At 35.6% G+C, this 12,107-nt stretch overlaps 1 protein-coding gene across 2 annotated transcripts in view; it reads left to right on the forward strand.

Moving 5' to 3' along the window:
* The first annotated feature begins 328 nt into the window (after nucleotides 1-328).
* LOC111053609 overlaps nucleotides 329-12,107 on the forward strand; it is a 73,362-nt gene continuing 61,583 nt past the window's right edge. The window contains exon 1 of one of the 2 annotated variants that reach the window (XM_039419597.1): nucleotides 329-1,311. In XM_039419597.1, the coding sequence (XP_039275531.1) occupies nucleotides 474-1,311 (838 nt within the window). In that variant the 5' untranslated portion in view covers nucleotides 329-473. The remainder of the gene's footprint in view (nucleotides 1,312-12,107) is intronic. The other variant, XM_039419598.1, reaches the window with a different exon arrangement.

The raw sequence follows: 12,107 nt of genomic DNA on the forward strand, positions 1-12,107 counted from the left end.
GCCGCGCCGTTCAAGTTCAAGAGCGGTCAGATGACGGGTCACACTCCATAGGGGTGTTTGGGGGAATGAATTTCACTGGATGCGATTTGGGGACACACTTACTCGAAACAGGTTACTGGACCTGGAGTAAACCAGTGATTTGTATACAGGTATACTGCGGAGTTTCCTCTCTGGAGTAGACTCCTGCTCCTTCACTCAGTCAAGGCCACCTCGAGAGGAGGTGCGCCACAGCGGTGACCGCGTTTCCTTCCGAGGAGGAGGGAAACAGGTTGAGAGAGTGAGACAATCTCCTCGAGAGGATCTCAACACGTCCTTACTCGCGCCGCTTCGATTCAGTTGCTTGCGAGTCCTCCACCTGAGAGGTGCGTTGTCGTCCCGCGTCATGCTTGTTCCGTTGATATCGGTTTCGTCAACATCGTGTTTCTAAATTAAATTTTCAAACAATTTTGTGTTAACTTGTGAGACAATTTACGATGATGTGCCGTTCGTGTATGTTGACGGTTGTACTATGCGCCGTGACTCTGGTGCCTTACTTATCAGCTCAAGAAACAACAGTGGACACTGCCGTGAATAGGAGTTTGTACCAGGAGAACGAGTTATGGGACGGACTTATGCAAAACTGCGGTCAGAAGACCACGTTCTCGTGTGTGCAGACTAATATCTACGGCTTTCTTGAGCGGTCGTTGCAGTCAGACTTCTATGTGACTGATGGGTTCTTCTTTAAGAAAAACGAAAACAAGTACAGTGAGGAGATGAACTCGAATTTGTTCGACGGGGTCGCGTCGAGGGAGTCGCGGAGTCGGTGGAGTAAATTGAATAAATCGTTCGGGGATGAGAACACGCCTCGCGATGTTGAGAACAAGGTGGAAGAGGAGAAGGTCTTCGCGGAAATGGAGAAAGACGACCGCGAGGAACAGGAGTCGTTCTCGGAGTTCGTGAAGGCGGTCGAGGAGGCTGAGAAGTCGTTCGACGAGAAACGCAACGTGACCGAACCGGAGGTCGCGTCCGACACGACGACTTTCGAGCCGCCGGCGACAACGGTTGAAGATGTTCCGACCACGACGCCGGTTCCTCCCGAGGAACAACCCGTGGTTCGTTCGATCTCAGCAGTCTCCGACTTCATGTACTCGCGAGGTCTCGGCTACTTCATGACGCACGACCTTGAACTGCATCTGCCGTCGTTCGTGTTCGGGGGTGCGAAAGTCACGGTGTCGCCTCGGAGCTTCGAGTCCGACGGTGGTGCTCTGCTCAAGTTCAACATAGAGCCAGCTGTTCAACCGGAGGATGGAGCAAGGACTATCAACATTCACAGTCAGTTTCTCGAACATATCAACTCACAATCAAAACATATCAACTTGAACAAAACTCACTTGAAATAAAAATTAGAGAGAGAAACAGTTTTGGGTTTATCCTGTTGATTCTCTCCCAATCATTAATTTGATATTGGAATTGTAGGATGAAATAAATGAATGAATAATGTAAAAAATAAGTAGGCTAACACATTATGACTTTTCATAATCCATCAGTAGAAAATGTCTTGTGATTAATTCACGATGTTTATCAAGTTATAAATGTGATGCTGAAGATCAATTCTTCTCTCTATGGCTGAAATGGCGTCGTATCACACCAATCTAATAATCATGATCATATAAGTATAGGCCTACTGTCCAGCTTCCCGATTGATTTTCCCTGTTGTGCAGACATCATCTTACTTGTTCAATGCTTGTAAACAGAGCCAAACAAGGTGAACGGTCCACACATGTCAGTGGAGGAAACATTTTCGATCTATAAGTTTGAAGCTCAGTTGCACAAAAGCCTGTTGAATTTTTATCATGATTAAATGCCACGAGAACTGAAATTGATCAGAGAAGGCTTTTCCTAGAAGTCTCCTCTGATTTGTTCACGTGACATTCAATCATGATTAAAATTGAACAGGCATCTGTGCAACTGAGTCTCAAACTTATAGATCGAATCTGTTTTGATCGAATTATGATCAAAATTATGATCGAATTCATATTATGTTTAACATTCATACTGAATAACTCTACTAGTATGTTTTCATTCAGCAGTAGAGAAAAAATCTTCATCATCGTGCTTTGAATGATGATTTATATCGTGATGACATCCTGATCCTCAACTTCATGATAATATGATAATTATAATAACTATTCACTAAGCTCGGAAAACTCTAACCAAACTTTATTGTGTCAGGCGCATCAGCATGAGGTTTGCTTTTTGCTGAGGATCATTCTTAAATGATAATGGAATTAGTTAAATAAATAAATTAGATGAATAAGTTGGATATAATGAATAGGATAATGCTGCACTGAAAAGATCAATCAAATCATAATTAGCAAATAATAAATAACATTAAACTGATCTGTTGGTGGAATGCCTATCATTGATTCATGTTGATTCATTACGAACCGTTTTGAAAATAATTATTCTCTATAATCAAAGTAATAGAAATAGGTGTGAAGAAATCAGAAATATTAACACATAATATCAACTTTATACGAGTAAAGTGCTTCATTTCATTTCCATTTATCTGGTTTTACCACTCACTATAATATTACGCTTCTTAATTACTAGCTTTTTTATTACTAATCCTTTTTTTAAGAAGTACAGTATCATGATAACAATCAGCATTTGTGTTTTCACTTTCTCTTCTGAACCAACATATTTGAATTGGAATTTATCCAATGAAGTCAATGACCTCTCTATTCAATAACATTTATTCACTCAGTAACTGGTAACAGCTACCGTCAACTAGTTAGTAATTGATAATTAGAATAAGAGAACACAACAAATAACAGTTTTTGAAAATTGGGTAATCGTTTACCAACTAAGGTCGTTGAGCAACTTGACTTTCAACACTAGAAATTATTATTCTTCCCCTACAATCAATAGATAAATTTTACTCAGCATATTAATCTTTGCAAATTAATAAATAAAAATAGAAATATAATTACCCTTTTTAAAATGATTTAGTCACAACATGTTTCGGCTATATGATGCCATTATCAAGGGTACTTGGATTCCTTTCTGTATTTATATTTAAAAGTAGTCCTAAAGAAAAATAAGATAATCTTTAGAAAGTTTTACCCTTCTTTAAGCAAAGTGAAGCATAGACTTCCAGGGGACAGGATAACTCCGTATCATGTTTTAAATGGAGTCACCCTGTTGTACGATGCAGATGATGAATTACTGAAGATGAAATTATTGTCATTATTGTTCTCCATTGCATTAAATGAACTTTTTGTGTAGTTGAGAAGTTGATATTGTGGTAATTATTCATATTGAATGAAAAAGACTAAGAAATTGTCAAAAAACCACTGATTTATTCACTGGTTTTTTGACAATTTCTTAGTCTTTTTCATTCAGCATTAAATAAATGAATATCATCAGACATAGCAGGATATCATAGCTTCCGACATGGATATCATCTTATTCACTCTTCAAGGAATATCTCCATAGAACATGAATCCACTACTGTTATCCTTACAGTAAGCTTGATCTTAGCGGTCCTCAGAATTTATTAAATCTCAGTCATCGGAAGTTGAAATATCCCGTATAGTTCTTCTGGACTGTAACTATAAGAACCCTGAACAGTTTCCATTCTACGCACCCACTGTTGCACGACTTAACAAGTTCGAATTCGCTCTTGCAAAATATGACAATTATCATTTTATACTTGTAAATGACTTTCCAGTACATTCTAGAAGTGCATGCATGTCATTAGCATGCATAACGAACAAGCAAGTCAATCCATATGGGAGACAGAGCGTGCAGATATTCAAAAGTGACGGGATGATGACTACTTGAGCAGGCTTGCCACTGCAATTTTACACTTAGAAGTTTCCTACAGTCTGATTACGTCCGTGATATTATCTCACGCCGGGGTGGGCACGGTAATTACGTGAATTGTCCGCTATAAATGACTGTATTTCCCTTTTTTGGCATCACTTTCCTTTCAAGTTCGACATCGCAGACCAAACTAAGTACCATGTTTACAGTCTCATCAACGTATATGATTGGTATTATAGTAAGATTCTCAAGTGATTTTTCACAAACCAATCCAAATGTTTCTCTGAATAAAACGTAATCAATTTCCATTGTTTGATATTTCAAAAAACAAGCAATCAGTTTGGCAACAATTTATAATTGAAAGATTTGCATACAATTTGTATGCTTTGAAGAAGAATGCACAATTCAAATTCAATTCATTTTATACAAAAACTTTATACATTACATAGTATGTAAAAACAAAGTTAAGGCGATACATTAATATGAAAAACAAGTAAAAAGTAAATGAATAACTCCATGCTTGGACGATAAGTCCGTGTGCATGGGGAGTCTTCTAACAATCGATAAGAAAAATAATAACTATACTTTATTGACACTAGATACAATGCTTATCATAGGTCTGAGCATTGTTTATACATGGAGTTATCAATGGGATTTTGTCGAAAATGAAACTAAAACACAACATATTTAACTTATTCTTCAGAGAATAATTGTAAATTCTAATGATAACAGTATAATACTTGTTTCAAGTTTTCCTTTATTGTCTCATTGGGCCAAATTTCCATAACGTAAACGACAAGTCATCTAGGGATAGAGTATATTAATCAGATTGGCATACTTTGAAATAAATATTATACATTTTTGAAACGCTCACGACAAAATGTGAAGTAGAGAACATCCTATGTTAATACTTGTTTCAAGTTGTCCTTTATTGTCTCATTGGGCCAAATTTCCATAAAGTAAACGACAAGTCATCTAGGGATAGAGTATATATTTATCAGATTGGCATACTTTGAAATAACTATTATACTTTTTTGAAACGCTCACGACAAAATCTGAAGTAGAGAACATCCTATGTTCTGTTGAAAAATGATTTTGTTCCTTCAATAAAACATCCTACATTCGCATTTCCAAATAGTTTTGCTTCATTGAGTACATAATTCAATAATAATTCATTGAGTACATAATTCAATTTGATTGAGTACATGATTGAGTTCTACATTCACAATTTGGGTGATTGGTGATATCGATAAGTTGAAATAAAAAGGGAACTGGAATAATATAACATTTAAAGACTACATAGTAAACACAAAATCTATAAAAGCTAAAATAGCGTATATAGTGTAGGTATGAAACCTCTAATAAGCATTATGCAGTTAGCTTAGATACAATACAAACTCTGATAAAATAGAGAATACAGCTCATAAGTCCTATGAATTTTAGAAGAACTTATTAGTATAGAGCGAAATCTGCTTCCAGTAAGCCTATTATTCCATGTGCCTTCTTTTGAACTGCATTCTGCTTATCACGGCGGTCCCAGCGGAAAAGATGATTCTAACGAAAACCTATAGGTGGGTCAGCCACATTATCCTAATTATGAGAGAAAGGATATTGTGCGATAGTGATAGTTGAAAACAAGGAACAAGGTCAAGGCTGAATATAATGCTGCGGGGAGGGGAACCTGAAGGATAGCTTGGATGATGGATTACCTCCATCATTGCTTACCACTATATTTATAGCTGATAACTCACTATGGTTGATGGATCATACTTGGTTGATGGACCAGCTGTAGCGAGATTTTGAATGATATGCTTCGACGGGAGGAAGAAGAAGAAGAAGAAGGGAAGAGGAGGAGGAGAAGAAGAAGAAGAGGAAGAAGAAGAAGAGGAAGAAGAAGAAGAAGAAGAAGAAGAAGAGAAGAAGAAGAAGAAGAAGAAGAAGAAGAAGAAGAAGAAGAAGAAGAAGAAGAAGAAGAAGAAGAAAGAAGAAGAAGAAGAAGAAGAAGTAGATGAAGAAGAAGAAGAAGAAGTAGATGAAGAAGAAGAAGAGGAGAAGAAGAAGAAGAAGAAGAAGAAGAAGAGGAAGAAGAAGAGAAGAAGAAGAAGAAGAAGAAGAAGAAGAAGAAGAAGAAGAAGAAGAAGAAGAAGAGAAGAAGAAGAAGAAGAAGAAGAAGAAGAAGAAGAAGAAGAAGAAGAAGAAGTAGATGAAGAAGAAGAAGAAGAAGTAGATGAAGAAGAAGAAGAAGAAGAGAGAAGAAGAAGAAGAAGAAGAAGAAGAATAAGAAGACTCTCATTCTAATTTTGTTGTTTTCAAATTATCATCAAAATCCTCACCAATGAAGATTGGTACACTCACAAAATAGTATCTTGATTTGAATTGCTTCCTTCCCAGATGAAAATTACTGCTCCGTATTTAAATAAATTTCCCTTCAATATTATTAATCTCAATGTGGCTTGCACTTGTACTTTCCAATCGATACAGAGATGAATACTTTCCTGGTGAGGGTGCATTGAAAGGAAGTATGATATTCTAGTGATAGCTTCTGTAATATTGTATATCTTGTTTTGAATTGCTTCCTTCCCAGATCTAAATTACTGCTCCGTATTTAAAATAAGTTTCACTTCAATATTATTTATCTCAATATGGCTTCCACTTGTACTTTCCAATCGATACGGAGATGAATACTTTCCTGGTGAGGGTGCATTGAAAGGAAGTATTATATTCTCGTGATAGCTTCTGTAATATAGTATATCTTGTTTTGAATTGCTTCCTTCCCAGATGAAAATTACTGCTCCGTATTTAAATAAGTTTCACTTCAATATTATTAATCTCAATGTGGCTTGCACTTGTACTTTCTAATCAATACAGATATGAATACTTTCCTGGTGAGGGTGCATTGAAAGGAAGTATTATATTCTCGTGATAGCTTCTGTAATATAGTATATCTTGTTTTGAATTTCTTCCTTCCCAGATGAAAATTACTGCTCCGTATTTAAATAAGTTTCACTTCAATATTATTAATCTCAATGTGGCTTCAACTTGTACTTTCCAATCGATACGGAGATGAATACTTTCCTGGTGAGGGTGCATTGAAGAGAAGTATTATATTCTCGTGATAGCTTCTGTAATATAGTTTATCTTGTTTTGAATTGCTTCCTTCCCAGATCTAAATTACTGCTTCGTATTAAAATAAGTTTGACTTCAATATTATTCATCTCAATATGGCTTCCACTTGTACTTACCATTCGATACGGAGAAGCATATTTTCCTGGTGAGGGTTCATTGAAGAGAAGTATGATCATTATGGTGATAGCTTCTGTGATATTATTGTGAATGCTTCTAGTGTGTGAATATTATTGAGTAGTGAGCAATCTTGATTTTGAATTCATGCCTATGATTGATCAATCTGACTGGTACGATTAGAATCGTTGTGAAGTTACCCTTTCGATTGCACTTTCAGTGTCAATGGGGGATTGATTTGTTAATTGGATCACATCTTCCTTTCACTTGCAGGTTTCATCTTAGAATTTTGTGTGGGTGATTTCAATAGAATATTGTATTTTTTTTCAAATGTGATAATCAGTTTATCAACGATACTAATTAGTTACTTGTAACTGCAATACTGTAATATTCTAATAGAGTCAGGTCAGAGAATATATTAAGAGGGAATAAAGAAAACCTGATTTCATTGAATTACGTTTTTCCTGGAGACATTATAACTGTTCCAATTACTATTTCTTCATAATTGCCAAGAGAAGTATATGGAGAGTGATCTCTCAAATCTTTCAGACCAATCTGAACTTGAAAAATCCCTATTTTGTCTGAATATACAATAATACATATAGAGAAGTCAAAAAATAAATAAAAAAATAGTAATTCTCGAGTATGAGTGTGATTTCTCAACCATCATCTCATTACTCTATTTCAGAAAAATCTTAATTATTGGTAATAATTGCTGTTTGATAGCATCTTTGATTATTGGCTGTTCAGTTCAGTTGATGATCATCACTTTTCCTTTTTTGTTTCACTTTCAACGACTTCATCTTGGCTTCTCTCTTTCCAAAGAAAGTCAACCTCTCGACACGCCTCAATCATATTCCCTTCATCACACGTTCGTTTCCACACAGATAAGCTCCATTTCACGCTTGAAGTTTTCAATGTCCTTTGTGTTCCTAATGACTCTTTATTCATCGCAATTCCAATCAGACCAATCTAACGCAATTTTTTCACATGCATCATTTGCAATTATGTTGAATTTCACTTTTACTATGCAGATATATGCATTTCTAATTGCACTATTGTGAATAAAATTATAGAAAATACTTCTGAAGACAAAAGATATTGTCAAAGGTCCTCCAGGTTTCTAATAATTAAGAAAATGTGCATGCTATCAGACAATTTCCAACTCTCCTCGTTAATGTGATAGAAGTGAAAGTAAAATATTGAAAAACAATTGCCTGCATAGGTATATTGAATGTAATAGCTTTAAATGTACAGGTAATATTCAATCATTATGACTTTTAAAACTGACTTTTATGACGAAATAAACTAGATTTTTTTTCGAATTATTTGTCTTACACCATCTCTGATCTCTATTTAAGTTATATCTATTTAATTTCTGATCTATATTTTATATCTTGAAAAACCATCTCAATAGCAAGTTGGGGCATTTTATTTCATTTTCAAATCAAAATCCTCCATTCTCGTGGAGCTCAGATCACTTCCATTTTCCATTATTTGTCTTACTTGCTTCTATAAACACTGAAGTTTCCATCAATATTTCTGATACTCGTCAATCGTTCCCATCAAGTTTTGAAGTTCACCATTTCTTGGAGATTATAATCAGTTCACTCGAAATTGTAAACTACTCATGGAAAATGGCTGAACAAAGTCCTCCTATCTTATTTCTCCCTTCAACTCGTGATCTTGAGGTTGAGTGGTAGAGAGGACTTAATAAAAGTTCTAACTCCGCCTAATGAAGATTTTTTTCCTTTTTTCATTTTTTTCCATAATTTCCAGGCTAATTTTGTGAACTCATTGAAGAAAGGGTATTCTCAAGTATTTCCCTCACAAATTAGCAACAAAATCACAAAGTTTTGTTATGATGTTCTTCATTTTTTCCATGTCTTGTTCATAAGTATTATGCTCCTACTATCTATATTCTCATCACATTATTATATCACTTTTCAATGTGTTTATTCATGTTATTTGAACCTCAATCAGTACTTTATTCATGCAGTGTATGAACAATTGAATTGCTCGTGAAATTGCTATGTGGATACGGTGAAATAAGTAGAGGGAATTTTTTAATAATGTACTCAATTCTCATGATGAATTTGATCTGATTAACAATATCTTAAACTTCTTGAACTTGATCTTATTATCATTCACTCTCTCAAACGGTTGATTTGAAACTTCTTTATTGTCAATACAATTTTACAAAACAAAAATATATAAATATCCTTCAAAACAATAAAGCCCAAATGTAAAAACCTGTTTGGGAAACATAATTTTTAAATATATACACACAACTCTCGAGAATAACATCATAACATTTTAAACAATACATTGCAAACATTTTAATAATAATCATGTAGATCATAAGAAACTCACCCCGATCATGATCATACTGGGTGAAAACTAATATTAATATTACAAATGCCACTATTAACATAGAATGAGTGGAGAGAGCTTTCTGACCACTTGAACCTCATAAAACATTTGTTTTTATTCGCCCCAGCGGCTCACTAACCTTGACACATAAATTTCAGCGTCCAGTTTCAAGCACTATATTTTCCTCACTGACCTTTCCTCCCCATTCCAGTATCTCGCACACAATCAAAGTATATATTCGCTATGTGATAGTTTCGAAAGTGTAGATAAATTCTAATACGGATAAATAATTATCGTTATCTGTTTCCTCTCCACTTTCTTCGGTTTGTTTTGCAGCAGCATTTCTCTTGTCACTCTTCCGTAGGAAACAAGTTCCGTTCGGTCGGGGGGCGCCACACTGTTTTCTACACATCAGTGTAGTAGAGCACGTTGTAGATTTTCAAATAACGCGCGCGTTTTGTGTAGAAAGTGCAGTCCGGTTCGCCGTGAAAGTAAAATTTCAAGTTACCGGTCGCGGAACCTTCAAAATTTCAAAGTCAACACTGTTGTCGTGTTGCAGCGACCTGTTGCATCAATCGGCAAAAACAAGTGGCAAGTTACTTTCACAGAAACCGAGAGTCAAGTCCCTCATCACGCTTCACCTTGATTACTGAAACATATCCTGATCATCTCAGGATACTTTCGTGTAATTTCCATACCAGGTCCCAACCGAAACCCACCAAACATGTTAATTAGTGTGAGATTTTGAACGTATAATTTCAAATGTAGGACAATATGAGGAGGAAAAGTTGTGTGTATTTCCTCGTGGTATTAAAAATCCATTTCTGGGCTGAGTGTGTGTAAACTTTACGAGCTTGACCAATGAAAAAACTGAACACTTTTTCACGGACTTTCTCGTTTTTTTCATCCCGGGTACAAGCAAAACAAGCTCTGAAGGAATGAAGTTTGATAGGGTTTGCACGTCTTCCGTTGCTTTATCGTTTTATGCTTTTTAGTGCGTGTCATAGGTTCAAAAATATTGATGTTGGTATGCGTGAAAGCTCAAATCAGTTCTCCAAAAGTATTCTACGAGTGGAATAAAAGACACACATGTAGCTGAACACTCACGCTTTATTATGTTGCGATTTGCGGATCTGAATTTAAAAGTATTTCTAAAATTTTCAAATATTATGTGCGTTTTGACTTTCTTATCAACCTCTGGCAGAGATGAAACAAAATCTTGGATTTGGAATAGATTCAATTTTGTATAAACTAAAACAGCTAATATATTCAAACTAATATAAATAGTTCCCTTGTCATTCAAATTTCATCGAGTGGAATCTATAATATGGATTTAAATTGTACAAAACGTTGATATTCGGACAACAGTACTAATGTGACAGATGTGACAGATCCTGTAAGAGCTTCTAGGTGATTTATTCTCCTCTGCTTCCTGTAGGCCGTTGTCTTTCTTCGACTCATTCAATTACAATGAATTACTAGAGAAAATTAATCAATTTGAGAAAGTGTCAACATTTATAACCATTTCATGTTGTTGATATGGAGTTCTCTATGGATTCAATTTATTACGAATAAGTTGTCATAAGTTGATGTCTACACATTCATCCCAATACCAACCGAATCATACAGTACAATCATATTATTCAATCGGAAAGGCTCATGCCTGAACCTATATTTCTCTGATGCACTCAACAGTAAAACTGAATAAGCGACATCTTAAATTCATAAGATCAATACCTGTAATCTGACAATAGAATTACAACGAAAACGGTTCTTGGTTCCATTATCATTACTTTGTATCATAGGGCCCCATACATTAGGGAACTTGGATCGGCCAACTTGGTTCGCGGAGCCAAGTTCGTGTAGGATTTGCCCACACTCTGTAGTGGGGAGAGCGAACAACCGTTCGTTACTTCAGTGTCTTTCGGGGTCTAGAGATGAGCGTTTCAAAGTTCGCAGCTGCTTTGGGAAGAAAATATAATGAATATATATAGATAGAATATATCGCCCTGGCGGAAGAACCGAACAAAGTTTTTAATCCAGATTGAAGACCAAGTTCGTCATGAATTTGGTTTGCGGTTCGCCAATTTTCCACATACACTGGAGAACTTGGTTCGCAAGAACCAAGTTCCGTAGTGTATGGGGCCCTTATAGGAATAGGCATTCTTTGTATCATAGGAACATTGAGACATATAAGGCTTCCTCAATGCTGTTACATATTACTATTATTACACTAAACATAGAATACTAGACCTTTCCAGTAAATTGACGATGCTTCCAAGAGCTTACAGAACCGTGCACACCCTAACTAAACAGTAAATTTAGGTTATAGTGATTCAGGCTCACTCAAATTGTACAACAAATTGAATACTCAAGGTTATATGGTTGATACTACTCAATAAGATCCCAATCCTTATCAAATAGAATGATTTTAAACCTTTGTAAGATCAAAATAAACAGTAAATTTAGGTTAAAGTGATTCAGGCTCACTTGAATTGTACAGCAAACTGAATACTCTAGGTTATATGGTTGATACTACTCAATAAGATGCCAATCCTTATCAAATAGTATAATTTTTAACCTTTAAAGGATCAAAACTCTAGCTGAAATACCATCCAATAATCACATACCACACTGGAAGGCCAAGACTTTCATGCTCTTACAGCAAGTCTAACACGGGTTCCAGG

The sequence above is a fragment of the Nilaparvata lugens genome, chromosome 1 (assembly GCF_014356525.2).
Source record: "Nilaparvata lugens isolate BPH chromosome 1, ASM1435652v1, whole genome shotgun sequence".
Classification (NCBI taxonomy): domain Eukaryota; kingdom Metazoa; phylum Arthropoda; class Insecta; order Hemiptera; family Delphacidae; genus Nilaparvata; species Nilaparvata lugens.